General features: G+C 37.2%; 1 protein-coding gene and 1 long non-coding RNA gene across 2 annotated transcripts; both read right to left on the reverse strand.

Moving 5' to 3' along the window:
• Window positions 1-410: 410 nt before the first annotated feature.
• Window positions 411-2491, reverse strand: LOC149828360 (uncharacterized). The gene is made up of 3 exons (XR_016434073.1): window positions 2358-2491; window positions 585-777; window positions 411-498 (listed from the first exon to the last, which is right to left on the reverse strand). It is a non-coding gene; the product is annotated as an uncharacterized LOC149828360 (long non-coding RNA).
• A 19424-nt stretch (window positions 2492-21915) lies between these two features.
• Window positions 21916-23840, reverse strand: LOC149828361 (cytochrome P450 89A2-like). Its single transcript, XM_090017536.1, has one exon. The coding sequence runs from the start codon at window positions 23651-23653 to the stop codon at window positions 22139-22141; it is 1515 nt and encodes a 504-aa protein (XP_089873662.1). The 5' UTR covers window positions 23654-23840; the 3' UTR covers window positions 21916-22138.
• Window positions 23841-24129: the final 289 nt, after the last annotated feature.

Below are 24129 nucleotides of genomic sequence, written 5' to 3' on the forward strand. Positions count from 1 at the left end.
GAAAACCCAAAAACCACCAAAGGTTGAGCTCGTCTCTCTGTGTGTGTGTGTGTGTGTGAAACTACGAACCCATACCAGGATCATTAGGAACCATGAACCAAGTCCCTGCTGACTCCGGCCAGAATGAATAACAGCAAATTCAGACATACATGATATAACATATCAAAATACGTTTCCTAAAGAAATTTCAACCTCTTTACCAATGAAAAACACTTCAAAATGTCATAAACCCTAAACAGATCCAACCCATATGATCATCAGTAGGGAAAAGAAAAATCAGCTTCAGAAAAGAACCCAAGAAAGTATGTTCTGATTTGATATATGGAAATGAAAAAAACTATGAACTACATTAGTTTTTCTTATTTCAATCCGAATTCTAGGATATGTAGTTGCAATGATCCACTATGTTAGTAACAAATGTTGATTTTCAAAACTGTGCAGTTAGTGATATAATGAAGTCATCTGGCTCTTCATCATCTTGATCCTCCACGTACTTCCCTGCTTGCCATTTCCTGCTAGGAAAAAGTTGATCAAATAAAGAACATTTAATAAACTAAAGGATGTACCATAAAAGGGAACCAAACCTGTAAATGGAAAATTGTCTCCAACTGCATCTCCACACGTAACACCTTAAGGCATTCGATAGACAAGCTTCTATATTCATTGGCAAGAGAGGCAAGGCCCTTTGTAAGTGGACCATTTGCTTGTTTATCATAATACAGAGGATCAGAGCTGCTCTTTTCTGGCTGACTTGATCTTACAGATGTCTGTCCCAGCCTATTTTCCAACAAACAGGTCATTTAAATTATACAAACCTCGTGCCTACCAAATCAGTTATTTAAAATAACGGAGAAATGAACTACATTATCGGATTGAAGAACTTGGGCACGTTGGACTTCTCTTCCCAAACAGGCTCAGAACAGCATATGCACTGGCACTAGTCTGTGATGCAGTGGCTAAGGAAATGTTTGCTTCCTTTGAGATTAGGTGTGTAGATTTGCTGGACTTGGGTGGGTGGGACACTTATGGTTTCAGATCTGAATCCAATCAAGGGAAACCCTTGGTTCTTGGTCCATGTTTGGTGAGATATGATGTGATCATGTCTAGTTTTGGGTCCAGACCTAACAGGCACATAAAAGTTGAAAATGATCCACTAAAGGCATGTTTTAATTGTGTGCAAAATGGGTTGGATCTAGCTAATATCTGGGTTAGGGAAATACTTTTTATTCTCTTCTCTAACTTTTTTCTTATCTTTAATTTCTAGAAAATGCAAAAGAAACTGAATTTCATAAGATATGGCTAAAGTTCCATGGCCCTTTCCCACAACGCCCGTCTTCCTCCTTTATCCGGGCTTGGGACTGACATTAGCAAGGAAAAACCCTGCTAATGTAAAATGGATCATAATTGTACTATTTCATTAGCAAGGTAAACCATGAAAAACGATCATTTCCATGGTTTACCACATTCTACACGACTTTTTGTTTGTCACTAGAGATGCAAGCAGGCCGGATTTGAAACAGATCTTAGTTATATGAATCTGGATCCACCTTTTTAAGTTACAAAAAGTAACAGAGAGAGAGATTGACAGAGAGAAACGAAGTATGCATAAGACTAGGGGTGGCAATCGGGTCGGTTTGGCGGGTCAGCATACCTCACGAACCCGACCCATTTATTAAACGGGTAACCCGACACGACACGGTTAACCCGTTTAATAAACGGGTCGGGTAAACGGGTTGGCGGGTTGGGTTCAGGTAAACGGGTTGGCAGGTGGGTTGGTGGGTCGGGTACGACTAAACAGGTAAACGGGTTGGCGGGAAAGTCAGATAAATGGGTTGGCAGGTCGGGTTTGGGTAAACGGGTTGACCCGCCCGCCTAATCCGTTTATTAAACGGGTCAGCCGGGTTGGTGGGTTGGCATACCCCTAACACGAACCCGACCCATTTAATAAACGGGTTAGGCGGGTCAACCCGTTTACGACACGAACCCGTTTAAGCCAAACCCGAACCCGGCTAAGGAGCGGGTTGGCGGGTCGTGTCAGATTTTGCCACCCCTACATAAGACATGGAAATTACCAGCACCCATTTAACAATTACTCAAATTTTCAAGCAATGTGCATATTACATACATATAAATAAAAATCACAAGTACATTATTATTCACGAAATGAACCGATTGATATTCACGTTCAATTCCTAAAACAACACAGACAATCAGGCATAACCCTACGTCCCAAAAAACAACACTACAAATCACCTTGGTTTTTTGAGTTAAAAATTATTCCCTGCTATTACCTACTTTAACAAAACATAGACACAATTTCTCTACATCAAAGCTTGAAAGAAAAGGAAGCAAAGTACCTGACTTGGCTTTGAAGCACCTTCATTACTCACGCTTTATTGACTGGTATATGTGGCAAACAAAGAGTAATGATGAACAGAAGCCAACAGTTCCGAGCATAAAAAATAATCCATAGCAAATGCAAGCCATATAGCCGAAGAAGAAAGACGTTTGCATGAAACCAGACATGTCAGACCGTGCGTAATAATAATACAAGCATCCATAGACAAATATTCCTGTAGATCCTCCACAGAGAACAGACCTGCATCAAGCCCAGCAGAAATATCAGCAACACCAATAGTTGTTGCACCAACACACAATTATATGCTTTCAAAACCCAAATCATCAGTTGAACTACCAAGCAAAGAAATACTTTTAACACAGCAGGCTTCTAGATTCACAACTCACAAGTATACCCTCACTAGCCACTTATATGAACTGGAGAACAATAGTTCTCTGGCAAGTTTTTATGGCAATTAGATTCACCTATAAGTTTGGCAGAAAGTAAAATTATCTACAGAATTAGTAATGCTTATGGCAATGCAGTGCCAATTTAAATACAAAATTACTACAGATTAACACCAGATATGAAAGAACATGCATGTATCAATAGAGTCAATACACACAAGTGACTTATACGATAAGAAAGCAAATGGAACACGCGCCCTTCTATTGAAGATTAGATAGAATACAATGACAATCGAAAGAAATTGTCTTGTCACCAATTGTAATTAGTCAATCCACAAACATCAAATATCAAGAATTTGTTCTTTCTCTTACGTGAATGTATATACTTCTGCTCGACTAGGTGGTATCCTTTCGTTGCTTTTTTTCTGATGTCATGTAAAAGAATAATTAATTCTTGAGTAGTTTTTCTACATGCTTAAACAAATGCAAGGAGCTTTTGAGGAAAGACATGAAACGGATACAAGCTGTGCAATTTTAATTTAGAATGGTACAAGAATATGTTCCTTAAATAGTCCATATCAGCACCAAAAGCAGAAAAATGATTAAAAATAGCAATGTGTACTATGTTCAACTAAATAAACTTGGTTATTATGATCAAGATAAAGAACAGTTATATGATCATCATAGAAAACAATAGTTTTCTAGAGCATACAACTTCTCCATTAACCTACCATTTTGCACAAAATAAAAAACATCAGAAATCCCTTAAACTAGTCATTTTTCTTTTTCATTTTCCATTCAATGAGATTATTTTTTCTTCTATTTTTGTCATACAACTTCTCCATTAACCTACCATTTTGCACAAAATAAAAGACATCAGAAATCCCCTAAACTAGTCATTTTTCTTTTTCCTTTTCATTCAAATCTGAACGAGATTTTTTTTTCTTCTATTTTTGTTTGCTATGAATTTTTGCAATATTTTTTGTTACAACCTCAACTTACCCTTGTAAAAAGAGTGATTTTTTTAAAACAATTGCGAAAACTTACCCAATGATCCGGGGCATCACAAATTTAATATACCAAACCACAAACCATACTATGCATTGAATTAATGGAAGAAATAAATCAAACTTTATTAATTTAAATCAAACTGTCAAAATCGGCTGAGACATAAAATTCGTCTATATCAATATGAGCCATCTTGTCAGAAACCAGAACACTGGGCACACAACTCGTAGTCTTCAGCCAGCTAGTCAGGACATCAATGAGCATCTATGCCTGTAAAACAATTTTAAGAAAATGAGTAAGAACCAAAGTCTTTTGTACGAATTCTTCTAAAAATCAAAACAATAAAGGAAATAACATAAACCAATTTATGCATAAATTTTAGAGGAATATTACAAGCAATAACTTACCACAATTATTCTACTATTCAAGTATTTAACTAAATATCATACAGAAACAAATATTATGCAAAGCCAAATATGCATAATGCACGAGCTAATGTTGAACAGTAAAATACGCACGATTCAATGCACATGCATGAATAACTTATTAAGTTATTTACCAGAGTTGCTTTTGCATGCATGTCTCTATTAAATGCACACAAATTTAATTTTAACTTTTCCTTAAACCTGCGAATACTCAAAATGGGCACAAATTTTCGAAGCCCAAGTTAGGTTCCCAGTTGTAGCTAAACTCATAATTTGTATTTTATTACTATGTTCTACATTTGTTCCTCAAACGATATCAGAAATTCTCACATTCTATCAAAACATTAAGAATTTTTACCTAATGTCAAGATATCACTAAAAATCCTCAACCATTAATGCCACTTTCTTGGTATACCAAAACTACAACTGAGTCAACAACAACACCCTCAGGTGAAGTGGATGAATCTCCCTAAAACTGTAGTCAGAATGTGAACCGCCATATCGAGTTCAGAGGCACAATCTCACACAGTTTTAGTATTCTCATGGTCTCCCATAACTACCATCCAAGATACCCACACTATGGAAAGGACATCAAGGAAGAGATTAATTAAACTGTTTGGTCTTTTTTATCATTTTAAATAAATTTTCAAGTTCCTTATACAAGAATTGTTTTGCAAATCAACATGCAAAAACAACTTTAGACCCTTGCCCTCATAATTTAAAAAACTAATACTTTTCAAAAATAAAATTTACAATGCATAAATATAATCAACAACAATTGGAGCAACATATGTTCTTGGCTTATACAACCTATAGTGGTTCACATCTGACCACCAACATAATCTCAAAAATAATTTATGTAACTTGCAAAATTTTAATGAACATGCAACACACAATGTTTTCAAATATGTTTACAATGCACATTCAAAACACACAAATATGAATGCACATTAAGCCAAGCACATACGCATGCAAATTGATGCTTGTAGAATACACCATTCATGGCCAATTCCATGCATAATCAACCAAACATACATATGATCGCAGTCATGCAAACATCAAATAAATTTTAGATTTTATGCGTATGATAAGAACAATTTCAATCTTATCAAATCAAGACCAAGTTTATGCATATAATCAAATCACAATCATGTACGTGAATCTACCATCATGAAACCATACACAACTGGTCTAATAATAAAGCCAATAGTTGGGTCTGATCCATGTATATGGTCAAGGTCAAGTACATAGGTCGGCCAATGCTGAAAAATATATGTTAACAACATGCTAGCTGATCTATATACATGATCAAAATCATGTACATGGGTCGGTCAGACTATAAAAAACCATGTACCAGTATGCTAGCTGATCCATGTACATGTTTACAAACAGGTACATGGGTCAACCAAACCTATGTACAATCATGCATAACATTCCAGCTCATCCATGTACATGATTGCAATCATGTACATGGGTCGGCTAGACCAGTATACACAACATTACATGTTGGTCTGCATACATATATATGCCAAACTCAATGAGAAACTGGACATAAACATATGCATATACAAGAGTATGTGTCACGACAGATCGGATCCGAAATTGTAAAACCCAGAAAATTTTTAAAATTTTAGAAATAAATAAAAGGGGGGTCTTTATAACCATAAAAGATGTGGATCAGAACAGTCCTGCAGACATGGTAGAAAACCTGTGCTCTGTTGTAATAGATCTTTCAACTTTAATACTGATCCAAATGAAGTAAAACAAGATTTTAAATTCAAGCCCTAGATGTGTAGAACATTCCAGTAGTTTTATTTTAATTTATTGACTTCATTTTCATGGAGACATCAATTTTTTTTCTAAAACAAGTAAGGATAAAAAATAAAGACAGAAAAGCCAAGATTCAAACTCATGCAAGATCCATCAAGCAAGAATAAGATTCAAGGTAAAAATCCATACAATCATGATTTTTGACACTCTAAACATTGTTACATAATCATATAATGCATATTTGATCAGATTCATGCTAATCTTACTAAAACAATAACATACATCATCCAAGAATCACAAAATCTTTAAGAAATAACTCAAATATGATTTCATATATGCAAGAATCACAAGAAACCCTAAACAATGATGAAAGCATGGATTCTTCATGCAATAATATGATGTTAAATTATTCTAAACATGAAATAATCCATCATACATGCTCATATCAACTTTATCGAAAACATCAAAACCCTGAAAACGTTTTTTGCCAAAACCTTCTTTAAAATGATTTTTCGCATACAAGAATATGGATTCATACATATAACAAAATTTCAAAATTTATAAAACCTATATTTCATCAATAAAACCTAATATTAACCTATTAAGCATGTTGAAACAAATAAGATCTAACAAATAACAAGAAAGAATCTTTCTCTAATATTATGAAAAGTTTAACTCTGTCCGACTGTTACAGAAGCTGCGATTTTTTTTCAATCAATAGTTAGAGCTGAATTTTTCATATTTTATAGAAATTTTGTCAGCTTTTTGATGCCACAAATTGTTCATAAAAATTCATTTATATGGGGGAGTTACGAACATTTTTATGCAGACATAAACTTTTCTGTTCTGACTATCATAGATCCGTGCTCAGTCCATAAACAAAGCTCAAAATTTAATAATAGATGATAAATTTTGTTAGCTTTCCAACACAATAAACTTCTCATTAAAACTCTTTCGAATGAGGGAGATACAAGTGATTTACCAATTGGGTGTTAGGTCAAAAATACAAAATTACCGATTTTTTTTCTAAGAAACCCAATAATACAAAACATGTATTTTCCTATTAAAATGATCATAAAAATCAGTCTAATTTTTACAACACATCAATATAAATATAATCTACTAATTCAAATCTAAATATATAGAAAAATAATTAGGCAACATGCATATTTTGTAGTTTTTACAGTTTTATTTTATGAGGAATCAGTTTTGAGAGAAAATGATTTTTAGAAGGGTTTTCTTTCAAAAAACCCTTTATATCACATGCATAGACAGCCCTAACCCAATTCCACGTGTGGGAGGCATGGTTTAGGGTATCTACCTATAAAAATCGAAGAAATTCATACCCACGAATTCTGTTTTATGTGTAGACTATAGAACTCCCTACCTTAATCGGGTTCTTAAACATAGATCGGTCTTCGTCTCCCATCTTCAAATCTTAGAGGAGTTTCAATGGCTGCTAAAAAAACTCCAAGAAAGAAGAAAGGAGGAAGAGAAAGAAGAATAAGATAGAGAATTCTGATGAGAGTATGAGAGGGAGATAGAATTAACATTGTTAATCCTCCTTATGAGGGCCTCTATTTATAGATGGGCTTAGATAAGAGTCCAATCTCAAATATAAGAGGTTAATATCTATTAATATTTTTATTAATAAAATAACTAAATAAACTATAGGTCCTAACCTATTAAATTTTAAAATTAACTAAGCTAGAGAAGAAAAATAGAGGCTTTTAGCGATTTATCGATCGAGTGTCTGGCCAGAAATACATAATTATCGAAATTTTTTCTTAGAAAACCGATAATATAAAACATGTATTTTCCTACAAAAGTGACCATAGAAATTATTTTAATTTTTACAGCACATCAGTATAAACATAGTCTACTAATCCAAATTGAAATATACGAAAAAATAACTAGGTAACATACATATTTTATAATTTTTATGATTGTATTTTCTTAGGAACCGATTTTGAGAGAAAATGATTTTTAGAGGGCTTTTCTTTCGAAAACCCCTTTCTATCATATGCATAGACACCCTTAACCCAAACCCATGTGTGGGAGGCATAGTTTAGAGTTTGTACCTTTGAAAATCAAAGGAATTCATACCCACAAATTCTATTTTATGTGTAGAGTATAGAACTCCCTATCTTAACGGGATGCTCAAACGTAGATCGGTCTTCGTCTTCGGTCTTCAAACCTTAAAGGAGCTTTAATGACTGCTGAAAAAGCTCCAAGAAGGAAGAAAGAAAGGAGAGGAAGAAGAAAAAGATAGAGAACTATAACGACAATAGGAGAGAGAGATAAAACTAACTTTGTTAATCATTCTTATGAGGGACTCTATTTATAGATGGACTTAAACAAGAGTCCAATATCCAATATAAGAGATTAATATCTATTAATATATTTTATTAATAAAATAACTAAATAAATTATATGTTCTAACTTATTAAAATTTGAAATTATGGTTGTGAGGGTGAAGGACATCGCCAGGAAAAACATTTGAATGCACAACATGAATGAAATTGAGCGCCAAATGGCCAACCGAGTCATTCGATAGTTTGAGTTTGTTCAACAACCAATTAGTCGCCCTCAAGCAGGAGCATATATGTTACCTTATAATCACACATTATTTTCTTATGAGCTAAAAAATACTGTCTTATCAATTGATATCTCTACCAACCAAGTCCATTGGTCATGTCAACATAGAACCAAAATAGTCTTCATTATAAATATCGTAATTGGACCCATCAATGATCACATATATTGACATAACCAAATGACATGGATCAAGTATGGATGTGAAGCATGAAAATTATATGAAATATGAACTAAACATGCCTATTTCCAACTGATCCTTCCTTAAACTTTAGTGAGATCACAACATATGAGTACAAAATGAAACCAAAACTTTAACTTCATACTGAAGTGGTAAAATGAACTTTATTATATCATAGAACATCTAAATACAAACTCCCACTAAACTTGCATATCATAAAATGATAAAACACCCATTCAAGCAGTATGCTCATCAAAATACCTTGGGTGGAAAATCTTTGGTAAGCGGATCTGTAATCATAGAGTTTGTACCAATATGTTCTACAGATATCTGACAATTCTGCACTCTTTCTGTAACAACAAGGAACTTGCTGTCAATATGCTTTGACTTCGACAAGCTCTTGTTTTTTTTTGGAATATAGAACTATCGAATTATTGTCACAAAATAACTTTAGCAGTCTTTTAACATTATCCAAAATCCGCAACCCTATGACAAAATTACATAACCATATTTCATGATTGAATGTCTCATAACAGGCTACAAACTCTACTGTCATAGTGGAAGAAGGAATGCGTATATGCTTGGTACTCCTTCAAAAAATGGCTCCTCTGGCTAGGGGTGGCAATCGGGTCGGGTTGGCGGGTCGGGTTGGCGTGTCAGCATACCTCAACCCGAACCCGACCCGTTTATTAAATGGGTCGGCTGTGGCAAACACGAACCCGACCTGTTTAATAAACGGGTAACCCGACACGACCCGCCAACCCATTTAATAAATGGGTTGGGTCGGGTAAACGGGTTTTCAGGTTCGCGGGTCAGGTTGGCGGGTTGACGGATCGGGTTGGCAGGTAGGCAGGTTGGCGGGTCAGGTTAACGGGTTGACGAGTCGGGTTGGCGGGTTGACGGGTTGGGCAAACGGGTTGGCGGGTTGACCCACCCGCCTAACCCGTTTATTAAACGGGTCAATCGGGTTGGCGGGTTGGCATACCCCCAACCCGAACCTGCCTATGAGGCGGGTTGGCGGGTCGTGTCAGAAATTGCCACCCCTACCTCTGGCCAACAGAAAAATATAACCTGACGTGGATCTGCTACTGTCTTGGCATCTAGCAAAATCAGAATACCCAATTATCTCCAACTGATTCGACTTCTTATATGTGAGCATGTAACCTTTTATTCTCTGTAAATACCACATAAACCATTAGGTTTCTTTCCAATGATCCATACCCAGGTTACTAAGATATCTGCCTAACATCCCAACAATGTACGCTATATTCGGATGCGTATGCACTTGAGCATACATAAGACTCCCCACAACAGATGCATAAGAAATCTTTTTCATATCCTTAATTTCAGACTAGTGTTTGGGGCACTAAGCGAGACTGAACTTGTCTCCTTTAGCAACAGGAGTATCACCGAGTTTGTAATCTTTCTTGCCAAATCTATCAAGAATCCTTTGAATGTATCTCTTTTGTGATAATCCAAGAATACCCCAAGAATGATCTCAATGTATTTGGATTCCTAATACAAAAGGAGCATCACCAAGATCTTTTATTTCAAATTTCTTTGTCAAAAATCTCTTGGTTTCGTGCAATATGCCTATATCATTGCTAGCAAGCAATATGCCATCAACATATAAAACCAGAAAAATATATTTACTCTCACTGAACTTATGGTATATACATTCATCTCAAAACCAAATGAGAGGACAACTTGATAAAATTTATGATACCATTGATGATAAGTCTGCTTAAGTCCATATATAGATTTCTTTAATTTGCAAACTATTTTCTTTGCATCCATCTCATGCAGCTCCAAATCATAATGAGCTACAAGTGCCATCACAATCTTAAAAGAGTCTTTCATAAAAACTAGAGATAAAGTCTCTATGTAGTCAATGCCTTCCCTTTGAGTAAACCTTTTTGCAACAAGATGAGCCTTATATCTTTTCACATTACCCTTTGAATCCCTTTTGGTTTTAAATATCCATTTGCAACCAATGGGTTTCACATCTTCAAGTAATAGGACAAGATCTCATACGTCATTGTCCTTCATAGATTTAATTTCCTCATAGATTACATCAATTCACTTTTGAGAGTTAGAACTTTGTGTGGTTTTATGGAAGTTGATTGGATCATTTTCCCTTAAGCCAGTATCACCCTCGTGTTCTTATAGAAAGACAATATAATAATATGAAATTGCCCTTCTTCTCTCTATAGTGGATTTTATTAATGACACTTGTTCTTGAGGTGTTTCTTGAAGTTGCTGAGTTTGTACTCCAAGAGTAAAATCTTGATTTTGGACAAGGAGATCTAAAGCATTTTCTTGATCTAGATTTGTGGGAACAATGTTAAGAATAAAAATTTGATCATTGTCAACCACAACTGTAGGAAGAGAAAGAAACTCTTCTTCAAAAGCAATGCTTTTTACTTTATCATTCCCCCAAACTCAGCATCCTCAAAGAAACAAGCGTTTCCCATTTCAAAAAATGACTTATTCATAGGGTCATAAAACTTATAGCCCTTGGACCTTTCAGAATACTCAAAAAAATAGCAGCTAATCATTCTTAACTCCAGTTTTTTTTCATGTGGCCTATAGGGCCTAGCCTCAACTGGACATCTCCAAATATAAAAATGCTTCATATTAGGCTTTTTGCTTATCTACATTTCATATGAGGTCTTGGTCATTGTTTTAGATGGTACCATATTTAATACATAAGCTACAATCTTTAATGCCTCTCCCCAGAGGGACTCTGGTAAGGTAGAATGAGAAATCATACTTCTTACCATATCCTTTAAGGTCTTGTTTTGTTTCTCAACAACATCATTCATGCTAAAAGTGCTAGACATGATATATTAAGGGACAATCCCACATTCCTCTAGGAATTTAGCAAAAAGCTCTGCACGTTGTTTACCTGATCAATCATATCTACCATAGTAGTCACCACCACGATCATATCTGATGGCCTTAATCATTTTGCCAAGTTGGTTTTCAACTTCATCCTTAAATGATTTGAACACATTCAGGGACTGATACTTTTCATGAATTAAATATAGATACCTATAACGAGAATAGTTGTCTATGAACGTAATAAAATATTGTTGACCATTCTAAGAAGTCGTAAGGAATGACCCACAAATATATGTATGAATTAGTTCTAAGACGTCTGTTCTCTTTTCGGCACCCAAATTTTCTTATGTTTGGTCATTTTTCTTTTATGCACTCAACACAAACTTGAAAGTTGGTGAAATCAAGAGAATCAAGAATTTCACTCATCACAAGCATGGTTTCATTATATGAGGCAACACTATTAAGCAAATACAGGTTCTCAACCGCAGATAAAGAACCGGTCCCAATAAGATTTGAATCAAGAAATAATTTAAATTTATTATTTCCAAATAAACAAGGATAACCATATTTGTCTAAAGTTTAAATATAAACCAAATTCTATATAAAAGATGACACAATATATATTTTTTTCAAGTGTAAATAATTTACAGTGTTTAAAAGTAAACTAAATGTCCCTATTGCCTCAACTTTAATTGATTTGCCATCACCCACATAGATGAATCTTTCAACATCAATTGACGTTCGACAACTTAGGCAACCCTGTATAGACACACTTATGTGAGTGATAGTACTAGAATCCATCTACCAAGTGTGTTTGGATACAGAAGTTAGATTAACCTCAAAACAAACCAAATCAAAGAGCGTATCTTTTTTTTTCACGCCAAGCATGATACTTAGTGTAGTCCTTCATGTGACCCTCCCCTATGCAAAAAAAACAATTAGACTTTGGATCCTAATGTCTTTTTTGTTTCTTCTGCGATTGAGGGTCTACTGGAGCTTTCTTATTCATTTTTTTTCTTAAACTTGTCCTTAGAGACTACCACCAAATAAGCACTTTATGTTTTTTCTTTGTTCATCCTTTTCTCTTCTTGCACACAGTATGAAATGATCCTTTTGGCAGTTATAATTGACTGTATTGTGCATGCAGGGATATCAAAAGCAAGTTTACGAGTAAGTCCTCATACAACTTTAACTTTAGTGTCTTTAGTTTTGAAGCAAGATAAGATATTTTTATAATGTACTCCCTAATGTTCCCTCTATCTTTATATCCCATAGAAACAAGACTCGAAAAGAGAGTGTTTGTCTCAGCCTTTTCGTTTTAAGCAAAACACTTTTCAATTTCTTCAAGAAATCTTTTGACATTAACTTCTTTGGATATAGTGCTCCTGAAAGATTTAAGAATTGTACATTTCATGATCATGAGACTCATGCGATATGATCGATCCCACCACTCAGAGTTCCTTTTATCCTCAGTGGAACTCCTATCCGTAAGAGCAGGTGGTTGATCCTCTCGTAGTGTAAGATCCAAATTTATGCATCCGAAAACAATCATAATGTTCTCTTTTCAGTTTTTGAAATTAGAACCACTCAAAACAAAGATCGAATTTATATTTGCAGATATCGTAGAAGTAGAAGTATTAACTCAATCTAGAACAAAACAAGCTCACGATTAACATACATATTCACATGTATTAACATAAAATAACATATTTAAACTGTGGTGAACCCCATTACAAGATACCTAGCATAACATTGTGTGAACACCCCAAATTTTTCAAAATCTTTTAAATATTCCCCTTTTGCCCCTAAATTCATTTTTTGAGTAAATAAGTCATTTTAAATCTAAATTCTGGTTCATTTCTCAAGTTTTATTGAAATTAAATTCATTTTATATGTTTAAATTGATTTCGGATCTGGATCCATTATCCAGATCCAAATCTAAATCTCCTTGTTCAAATTTTAAATTTAAATTATAGAAAATACCAAAAATAGTCTTTAAATAGCTCGGACAGTCCATTCGACATCCGTTTGGATCCATCACATGTATTTCTCAATTTGAGCTTCAAAAACTCAAACATTTTCTCAAAACTCGGGTCTGAACCCATTTTCTGAAGAAATTTCCTCAAAATAGCCTTGAAAACCTTCTTTTTGTAAATATTTCTCAAAAATACAAAAAAAATTAGTTTAAATCCTTGTTTTGCTGTACATTTTAGGATTTTGTATTTCCCAAAATACAAAAAAATAAAAATACTCGGAAAAGAACCAAAAAAATAAAAAATAAATGAAGAAAATTGCAAAATAGTTTTTAGAAACCCGTTTTAGAGAAAACTTTTCAAAGAGGCCTTTTTTGGAAAATCTGATTCTCGATGTTTAAAAAAAACCGAGTTAGGGTTTTGAAAACCCTAACTCTCGCTTCTCTCTCCCTCAGCCCCCATCAGCCGCCTCTCTCTCGACCTCTCACCCTTGAACCTCCATGGCCGATGGCCCCTCTCCATAGCCTTCTGGAGACACCCATGTGCCTCCAACCACTTCTCGAGGCCTCCAGCCACCCATCGCCAACAAACTTCTTTTCCAGCCTCTCATCTCCCAACCGAAACCCTCTCCTCCTCCTTAAAAGGGCATGCAGGACGCCCCATTCCGGACCGCTTCTTCACCTCCCCATTGGCATCTTCTTCTTCAATCCACCCGTTATCACCCCACCATTATCTCTCTGTTACTTCTTCTCCCCTCTTCCTCCTTCTCTCCCTGAGGGCTTCCCCTTTGAACCACTGCTCATTCCCGACTCCCTCCAGGTTCGCCCATTGCTCTCGCATACCCATCAATTTCATCCATCTTACAGCAGCTTTTACCCTTGGCCCAACATTCCTTCATCAAGTTTCCTCTCCTTCTCTCTTCGTTGGAAAAGATTTTCAGAAGAAAAGCAAAAGGGAAGCTCTCTCCATCTCCAAGATATCCTGCGAGATCAAGGTAAGAGTTTCTTCTCTTTTCTCTTTTTGTTTTCTAATCTCCTCCTGATTCTCTTTTTAATCTTACTTCCTTGACGCACCATAGATTGTGTTGTGCTGCTGGTAGCAATTTCAACACAATCCCGTGCAACAATAACGGAATGGAATCGTTCCAACATCACCTTAGATTCATATATATACATATATATATATACATTTTTTTTTCTTTTCCACCTTCTCCGATTACATTTTTTTTAAATTTTTCAGTAGTACATTCCATTGGCTTCTGTTCGTAGCATTTCATTCATCCTAATATCTGTCTTACGCATTTATTCTTCTGCTTTAATGCAAGATGCTCTGCATCTCGATTTATTTATTTATTTATTATTGTGCATGCTTTCTAATTTCTCTTGCAAATTATGTTATTTCTATCATTTTGTTAATGATGTTCTGCCATTTCTAAGGAGTTTTGCATCTCATGCACATCACATTCCCTCTATCCCCATTCCATTTGATTGTGATTCATTGACATTTATGTCTTGCCCCTTGATCTTTGTGCTGCAGCAATGAATCCAATCTGCTATAAGGATCCATTTGCCATGGAATCTTGTAAACTCTGCGTAATTTACATATCATAGACTATCTGTATATTGCGTTTGTTCTTTGCATAGTAGTTATTTGTACAAATATGTTGGAGTCTGCATCCACCCTTGGAGAAAGAAACATCACGCGCCCTGTTAGAAGGTTTTGCTGTAAAAAAAAAAAAGAAGCAAATGGTTAATGACCGTTGATCAAAAAGGGGCTCGATTCATTCCAGCAATGCACAATAATGTGATCACCCATTGTCTGATCAATATTGATTGGATCAAAATCCTTTTGGCAAAAGGAAAGGAACACAATCTGGAAATATATAAATCTGGGATGCCAAGACTGAGTGAAGGCCTTCCAGTAGAGGTTATGATTAACATTTTATATTGGATATACCTAAAGATACGAAAGTGGGGTATGCCTCTCAACCAATCTCCTTTTATCAGTATATTAATAACAATTTTGGTTGTGAGAATGTTAAGCTAAATCCATGGGGTATAGATTTTAATTTGACCTTAAAATAACCCTTGTTGGTATATATTTGAAACGTGAGGCACACTTAAATTGAAAATTTTGCTGAAGCAACAAATATAGTTCATCTTCTTATCAAGATCGACAAGCCTGCTACTTGCCTATGAGGATAATGCTTGAAACTGGACCTTCCGTTCCTCGATGGGAGGAATTAAGATAGTGGATCTCCTGCTGTTTTCCTCTGTTCCAGGGACAAAATCTCCCAAAGATAAAAAGATAAAAGGGTTTGATCATACCATCTCGCTATCAGCTTATGCATCATGGGGTCTTGGTGATAGTCCAGAAAATCACCAAATTTCTTTTATCTGGTTTGCAAGATTTTTAGATGACAATTGAGAATTTACATCGGTTGGTTTTTTCTGTTTTACAGGAAAAATTGAGTATAAATCCATTTAATGGTGAGAGCTTTAGTTACATTATCTTATAAATAAGAGAATTTTTTTTAAGCGTTGATTTGATTGGGCATGAATCAGCTTGAAGATATGACTTCCTGGAGGCCTGTTTGCATCTGTTATATCTGCAATATGGCTCCATCTGCTACACTCCAGTATGCTTCCAACATATACTGTTGTGGAGTAAAATTTTTTTTTGCTGCTGATACAGAGTCCGTAACAGAAATGATTATTTCCCGGTTAGCTTTGCATAGCTATACAACTGCTGACATAGAATCCAATGATGGCAATGTTTGAGTCAAGGTACAAAGAGGAATCATCAATTGCCAAATCATCGCATATATCTCAATTTAGGAGGTTATTTTTTTTAGAAGGGTCGTACTGCGGTATCATCAACAAAGATGAAAGAGTTGGTGGAAATTATTGAAGGAGATCATCACTAATGCTCGTAATTGATGGTGCCAGCCTTGTTTGTATAATGGCCAGTGATCTGAAAAATGTGCTTTTAATTTAGCAATTTTTAATTGCCTATTACTAACATCTTTTGTCTTGGATCATTATTTTCATATCTCCTGTTTACAATAGCATATGCTCTCTCTCTCTCTCTCTATCTCTTCAAGCCTCCCTGGTGAGTATATGATTCAATACATTTGAAAACTGTTAATTTGGGAATATAGTAGATACTGACTTGGCTATTTGTTTCTTTGCAGGAGTATTTGATTACTCTCAGATATTGCGCATTTATTAGTTAAGTATCTAAGGTCGCCCCTGAAAATTTAATTTAATTTTTTTTTTCTCTTTTGCTATAAGATGTTGAGTTTCGGTAGTCTCATCCTTCTTTCTTTTTGTGCACAAATGACTCTCCATACACAGCTAGGAAATTATGTTTGCCCTTAACAGGTGTTACTTAGAGTATGGCAATTATCCTAGTATTTTCTGAATGATACCTGAAAGATGATGTTCCACATAAGGATACAAATCTGATGACAAATTTGCCACAAATTTGCTCAGGACTAGTTGGTCAGTACCTCAAAACTAGCCTAAACCATGTTCGGGTCACTAATAAATTCAGGCACTTTAAAGATAATAGTCATTAGTATGTTGAATCAGGAAGGTATATAGGCGTGTTGGTCCAAAGCATTATCAGTATGCATAGACCTAAGGTCAGATCACTATTTGACTGCAAGAGGAAACTTTTTTTTTTAGTGATGGTGCTATAAATCAGTGTCTGACTATATAAACATGTCATTCGCAACCAAGAGAATTTGGCTGTGATAAATCTCGGTTCTTTGAAATGTTAAATATTCCTATCTTAATAAACCAACAGGCTGGGATTTCTTTATAAACTCCCTGTGAGGTAGCAGTCCATTGCTGTATGGCTGGGACTATTGAACCAATTAAAGGTGGGACCAATAACTTGACATTGGCTGTAGCCAATGGGGCCAATAATGTATCAATGACATAGATAGCTGGTGTTAGAGTCAGAATATACATACCTCTTCATGAAACCACCCTGCGTGTTCATTACAGGTTGTAGTAAGTCTGCATATAGGTATATCATCAAAAAGCATTGAACCCTGTATAGGAGTGAGGCTGTTATGTTTCACAGTGGTCTATCTCGAATCATCCTGGCTCTTGACTTCACCTATTATACATACCTTTCTCATTTAGCATGAGCCCAACACCTTACATTAGGATCAATACAAATCGCATACAATTTTGCTTTCAATAAAACATCTTTTTCCATATTGAGCTAACTCATTTCTTTGCAGGGAAGTCGTGGAAAACTTATACTGTTTTCTTAGATTAGAGATGTCATTATTTCAAATTTCAAGGATTGTAACAACTTAGATATAAATAGGAAATTCAAATTTCCAGCTTTTAGATAGAATGAATGAGCATCGTAAATATCATGAAATTCTTATTCTTCATGCATTTTCCCTTTATTTCTCAAAATCTCACAATGGTGAAACACGAATGGCACGTGCACCATTTCGTAAGAGGTAAATTAATTCTAAGTTGATGATCCATATCAATGGCCATAGTCAGGGTGTGGACAAAACTTAGGATTTTTATCTTTTACGAAATAACACTAGATCCACACTAGATCCGTTTTTCAAAATTCATCATATTTTCCTCAAATATTATTTTTCTTTTCTTTTATCAGAATTTAACTTAAAAATTAACTCAAAATATATACCAATGTTCATAGTCAGGGTATATTGAGAGTTAATTTCATTTTAAATTCTATAAAAGCACCAAAATGTATTTTATTCTTCACCTGAATTTAAATATAGATTATTATATAATACATTCAATGACCATAGTCAAGGATGTATTATATCTTCAATCTTATTTTAAATTCATTTAAAGAATGGAATAGCTTTTCAAAATCCAATTTCAAAAATTTAAATTCATTCATCATTTAGATAGAATTGCATCATATTTTTAAATTCTTTTTCATAAATCCAAGTAATTCTTTCATTCATTTCTCAGATCAAACCCCATTCATAAATTCAAATTCAACTCTATTTTTCAAAAGAATTCAAGAATTCAAGTTCAAAGTCCCATTTGACTTTGAAACTTCAGAATCATCTTGTATTTCAAATTCCAAATTCTATCTTAAATTTGAAACCCAATTTAACTTTGAAATTCATTTGTATATTCAAGATTCAATTCATTTTCCAAGTTCAAATTAAACTTGGAAATTCTTGATTCATCTTTTTGAATTTAACTCCAAATCCATTTTAGGATCCAAGATTCAACACTCATATTGGATCTCAGACTTCAGATCCAATTCCTCTTTAGGATCCAGGATTCAACTCTCATATTGGATCTCGAACTTCAGATCCAATTCCTCTTTAGGATCCAGAGTCCAATTCCACTTTTGGATCTCAGACTTCGGATCCAATTCTCCTTTAGGACCCAGACTCCAATTTCACTTTGAATCTCAGACTTCAGATCCAAATTCATGTTAAGATCCAGAATCCAACTCTACATTGGATCTCAGACTTCAGATCCAAACCCATGTTAGGTTCCAGAATCCAACTTCACCTTAGATCTCAAATTACAAATCCAAATTCATCTTAGGATCCAGAACCCAATTTTATCTCGGATCTCAGATCTCAGATCTTAAATCCATCTTTAGATCCAACTCCATTCCCAATTCTAGTTTTCAAATCCAATTCCATTTTCAAATCTCATCTGAACTCCCTAAATCCATTTTTATTCCTAAATACCATTTGATTATCTCAGATCCATCCCAAGCTTCAGAAATCCAAATTCAATTCCATCTCAAGCATTCATTTCCTTTCCTAAATTCAAATTCAAATTCAAAGTCCATTTTTGACTTTGAAACTTCATCTCAAAGCTTCAAGTCATTCTTTCTCATTCATTCTTCCAAATCCTAATTTACTTCAAAAACTTAGAACTCCTCTGATCTATCTCAAAGTTCCAAGTTAGATCATCTCTTCACTCCTTTACCAAGTTCATCTCAGAATACTTAGAAATTTCCAAAACATTCTTTTCAAAAGAACATACATCCTTGCATTGCACAAGTATGATTCTTTGTGCATTTAGAGTTAGAATAAATTCTTAGATTATATTTAGGCAAAGCAAAAGACATAGATTCGATCCTTGGTTCGATTACCCCTGGTAAAGGCGCCAGGAACGGTCGAACCTCGTACCGACGAGCGAATCCCGTCTCTCCATTTTTCCCGCGAATTTTCAAAACGGAGGCGAGTTAGATTTCTAAATATTTTCAAATTAAGGTCAAGTGAGACCACGCAAAATAGTTCATCTTCTCTCTTTCTTTCTTTCTTTTCTCTTCTCTTTCTCTTTTCTTTCTTTTATTCTTCTCCCTTCAAAGAGGAGAAAAATAAGAGGTTAGAAAAGGAAAAGAGAAGGAAGAGAGAGAAACCAAAGGAGAGAGGAAAAATTTTGCGATGATCACACATTGATATTTAGTCTTTGAATAAAGATGCCAACTTGTAAGTGGTACTCTCGTTACAGTAATCAAACATGAATAATTAATCATGTCAAACAATGATCCATTCTTTGGACCGACTCGTTATTCACATGAAAACTATACAATTGTCTCATATTTATTACTGAAAAATATATATTTGGGCTCAACCAAATAGTAATATTCCTTTGGGTCAATCACTATTCGCATGAACCTCAAATATATAAATATCTCAATATTCGAAACGAGTCAATCTACACAAGAGAAGTTACTTTTGTAACATATTGTTTCAATCAACTCAATTAGAATATTGACCCTAAATAAAAAAATACCAAGATTCAAATATGTCAATACATGAAGAATACCATGGTTTGAATATGTCAATACATGCATATGAAAAAAAAGAAAATACAATCATAATCTATATACGACCAAGCAATAACCGAAAATGACCATCCAAAGTGACCCATGAAGCAGACCAAATAGCCCTGAACAATGAAGTCCTCATATTTTTTTTTATCGCACGACATATGCACAGGTCAAAAATGGCCTGACCCGTCTCGGGTCAGACCTAAAATACCTCAACCGAGTTTAAACAGGCCCGATCCACACAATAACATCATATGACACGGTTCAGTCCCTGCAGCCAAATATGGACTGAACTGGGTCAACTGCTCTAGAATCTGAATGAAAGTAAGCCTGTCTGAGCCCCAACTAAAGGCCGAACCGGCTGTGATCCGGTCAGCAGAAGGTTGTACCAGCTCTGGTCTGGTCGACTGAAGGTAGAACCAAAACTAGACCGAATGCTAGAATTGGCTAATGGTGCTGAGACGGACATCATATGGCACCCGAACCGCCCATCCCTACTAAGTTGGCTAATGGCATGTCGAACCGGCCTGGAAGTCGTATTGCCTGGCCTGACTCGTTCAACTCGTCTTGGGTCGAGGGCCAAATCAGCCAAACACTTTAGCAAATTAAATGACTCGACCCGAGTCACCAGATCGGTTGTATGCCGAACCGGCCCCGATAGTCGGTAGCCTGATACGAAAAGGCTACCTGCTGCCATCAACTTGAATACTTTCAGCGACGGTGACAGGGGTGAGCCAAACCCCTTTCCCGCACCATTGTTGGTCACGGTCGGCCCTGAATGGTCACCAATGGTGGCTTGGGCCGAGCCATATGCCCTAGGTCACCGTTGGTTACCGACTGGCCAGCCAAGACTCTCTCCATCCGGTGAAACGACAGGCTCCATCGACCGACGATCCGAATGGTGGCACATCCCCTTTTGGCCTATGATCCGGAATCAAACCCTCTTTCATCCGGCCATCAGAAAAATGCGTTCGCCCGCCGTTCGGCAAACAAAAGAAGAGAGGGTCCTCTTACGTCGTTCGACGGTCTAGAAAAAAATAAGGGGCCCTTTGTCGCACGTCGTTCAACCATCAGAGAGACAAAAAAAAAGGCTGTTTGATTGAGTGACCATTTTCTGTCCAACCGTCTGAAGATCTGAGTTCCCATCCTGTATGGTGGCACCGAAAGGAAGGGGGTTCGATCTGCTCCTCCTCCCGTTCGGGCATACCTGAATGGTGCAAGGAGGATCGATCAACCCTCCTCAGTCGGTGCCCAACCACCGATCGAGAAACGAAACAAAAAACATGATGTTCACAAAAAAGAACAAGCCGTTTTGATCTCAATTGTTGGATTTTTGAATTCACCGAAAAACTAAATAAACCATTATTTATGTTCACGCTAAATCATTGAAAGCAAAACAAAACCAAATCCTGATGCGAAAGCGTACCTGAATTCATTAGTGCTTCGATATATCTTTAACTAGTACGATCTTTCGTAACCTCTATACGTTACCTTATCTTTATCTAAATCTTATGAGAGAATGGTTGATTTTTCTTGATAATGACGAGGAGCCCGAAGATAATCACCTTAAGGTTTATTTTCAATTTAACTTATCATAAAATAAAATATCATAAGTCACAAGTCCATGCCACATGGGATACCATGCAACTCAATTGTATTATATCACATAATATGATCATAAACATTAAACAGAACATAACAGTGATTGTACGTACATAGGCCCGCACCATTTTTTTCACCTCCATCCATCTCTACTACAAATTTTGTAATTTGTTTCTTCTCTAAGAGGCACCAACTTGATTCCTAGGCGCCAGGCGTGCCTTCAAAGGGTTCTTCATCACCACCGTGAACTCTACCTTCTCGGACAAGTCCACCTCGTCACCATCTGCGACCGACCACTCAAATTCATGAACCAAGTTGGCTACAAAATGCTCCAGGTGCAGCATGGCCAAGCCCATCCCGGGACATATCCTTCTACCCGCACCGAACGGCATCATCTTGATCTCCCTGGTACCCGTCATGTCCACCTCTTCCCCTTCCCCACCGGGCATGAACCTCTCCGGCCGGAACTCCATGGGATCCTTCCACACCTTCCCATCCAACCCCATCTCCCCCACCATGAAGTTCACCGCAGCATCCTTGGGTATAGCGTAGCCACCGATACTGACCTCCTCCTCCGTGATCGCATGGGGCAGAACAAAGCGACCCGGTGGGTGTCTTCTCAGCGTCTCGAGGATGACCGCCTTGAGGTAAGGCATCTTCGGCAGGTCCTCCTCGCTCACCTCTCCGCGAGTCCCCGCGACGCTCGCTATCTCGTCCCAGAGTTTTGCCTGAACCTTGGGATTCTTCACCAAATTGGCCATCACCCACTGCAGGGTCGTCGACGTCGTGTCTGTTCCCGCATTGAGGAACTCGGAGCAGAGTGTCACCATCTCTCCATCGTTGAGCCTCCTCCCGCTAGGGAGTTCCAGAGGGAGGAGCGAGTCCACGTAGCAGAATCGGTTCTTCTCGTCGACTGCCTCGCGGGCTCGGATGAGGGGTAGGAGGGCCTCCACTTGCCTGCGCTTTATCTCAATCAAGTCGCCCCATCGTCCGCGGCAGAAGAGCTTGGTGAGCCTGGGGAAGATGCCCAGTAGGTTGAACCTGCCGGAGTTGAGAAGCAGATCCCGTAGCGCAGTTTCCACCTTCCGAACAACATCCTCTTCAAGCTTCTCACCAAAGCACATGAACAGGAGCAAGCAGAACATGGCATACTGGAGGCTCTTGATGGGCGTCACCATCCCACAATCGTGATCGGCTTCGTCTTTGAGCCTGCTCATCAGGATGTTGAGGACCCACTGACGGCCCTCGGCGGAGGCTTTGGCGCGACCCGGACTGAGGGTCTCGGCCATGAGGTTGCGTCGCAAGAGGCGCCACAAGGGGCCGTAGTTGGCGGAGTTGATGTTGTGTTCGTTGCTGTTGAAGATTCGGGCGTAAGTGGCGGAGGGAGGTCTCCCTGCAAAGGCAGCGCCTCTCTGGATCAGGGCCTGGTGGGCTAGGTCGTGGGTGGCGATGAAGATGATGAGTCGGCGGCCGACGCGGATGCGGAACACCGGCCCATAGCGGGCACGAAATCTGCGGAGGGTGGGCTCGATCTCCGCCAATCTGAAGCCCAGCTGGTGTATGTTGCCGATAATGGGCAGCGCTGATGGCCCCGGTGGGAGACGCGCCTTCTTCCTCCTTGAGGAGAAGGTATGGAAGGTCAGGGAGATAGTGAACAGGAGGAGGGTTGCGAGAAAGACCGGCCAAGTGTCCATGTCTGATGCTAGATACCGATTACCAGCAGTAATACCCTTTTATACAAATACATATCTTGGTGGGAATTCAACCTCGTGCGTCACCGCTTGGGTATGCTGATGGATACCAACGGGAGCTCAGCTCAGTCACCGTGTGTTGGGGGCGTTGCAGGTTCAAAACCCAATGGCATAGTTGTATAAGATAGGGTCTGCAGCTTGCCTTTCCAAAAACAAAGGTATGCTGATGGATATTAATTTACGAGCGTATACCAAGTCAGATTGGGTTACCGTGAGAGCTCACCCTGATGCCGTTCATCCGTGCAATGATCAACATCTAAAAACTCTATGGATTGGGTCTGCAAAAATGAACGGCTGAAAACAGAAGTTCATTCTGGATGCTGTTCATGGCGGAGAAGGTGGATGCGTGTCAACATCAGCTTAAGTCTTTAGTTTGTATATTACTTAACGACCAAGCAAGGATGAATGAGATATTTTGT

Source organism: Nuphar pumila, chromosome 9, assembly GCF_984573655.1.
Source record: "Nuphar pumila chromosome 9, dmNupPumi1.hap1.1, whole genome shotgun sequence".
Classification (NCBI taxonomy): Eukaryota; Viridiplantae; Streptophyta; class Magnoliopsida; order Nymphaeales; family Nymphaeaceae; genus Nuphar; species Nuphar pumila.

Bases quoted from the DNA above. Each gene is read 5' to 3' on its own strand.
- LOC149828361 (XM_090017536.1), bottom strand. From the start codon at position 23,653: ATGGACACTTGGCCGGTCTTTCTCGCAACCCTCCTCCTGTTCACTATC.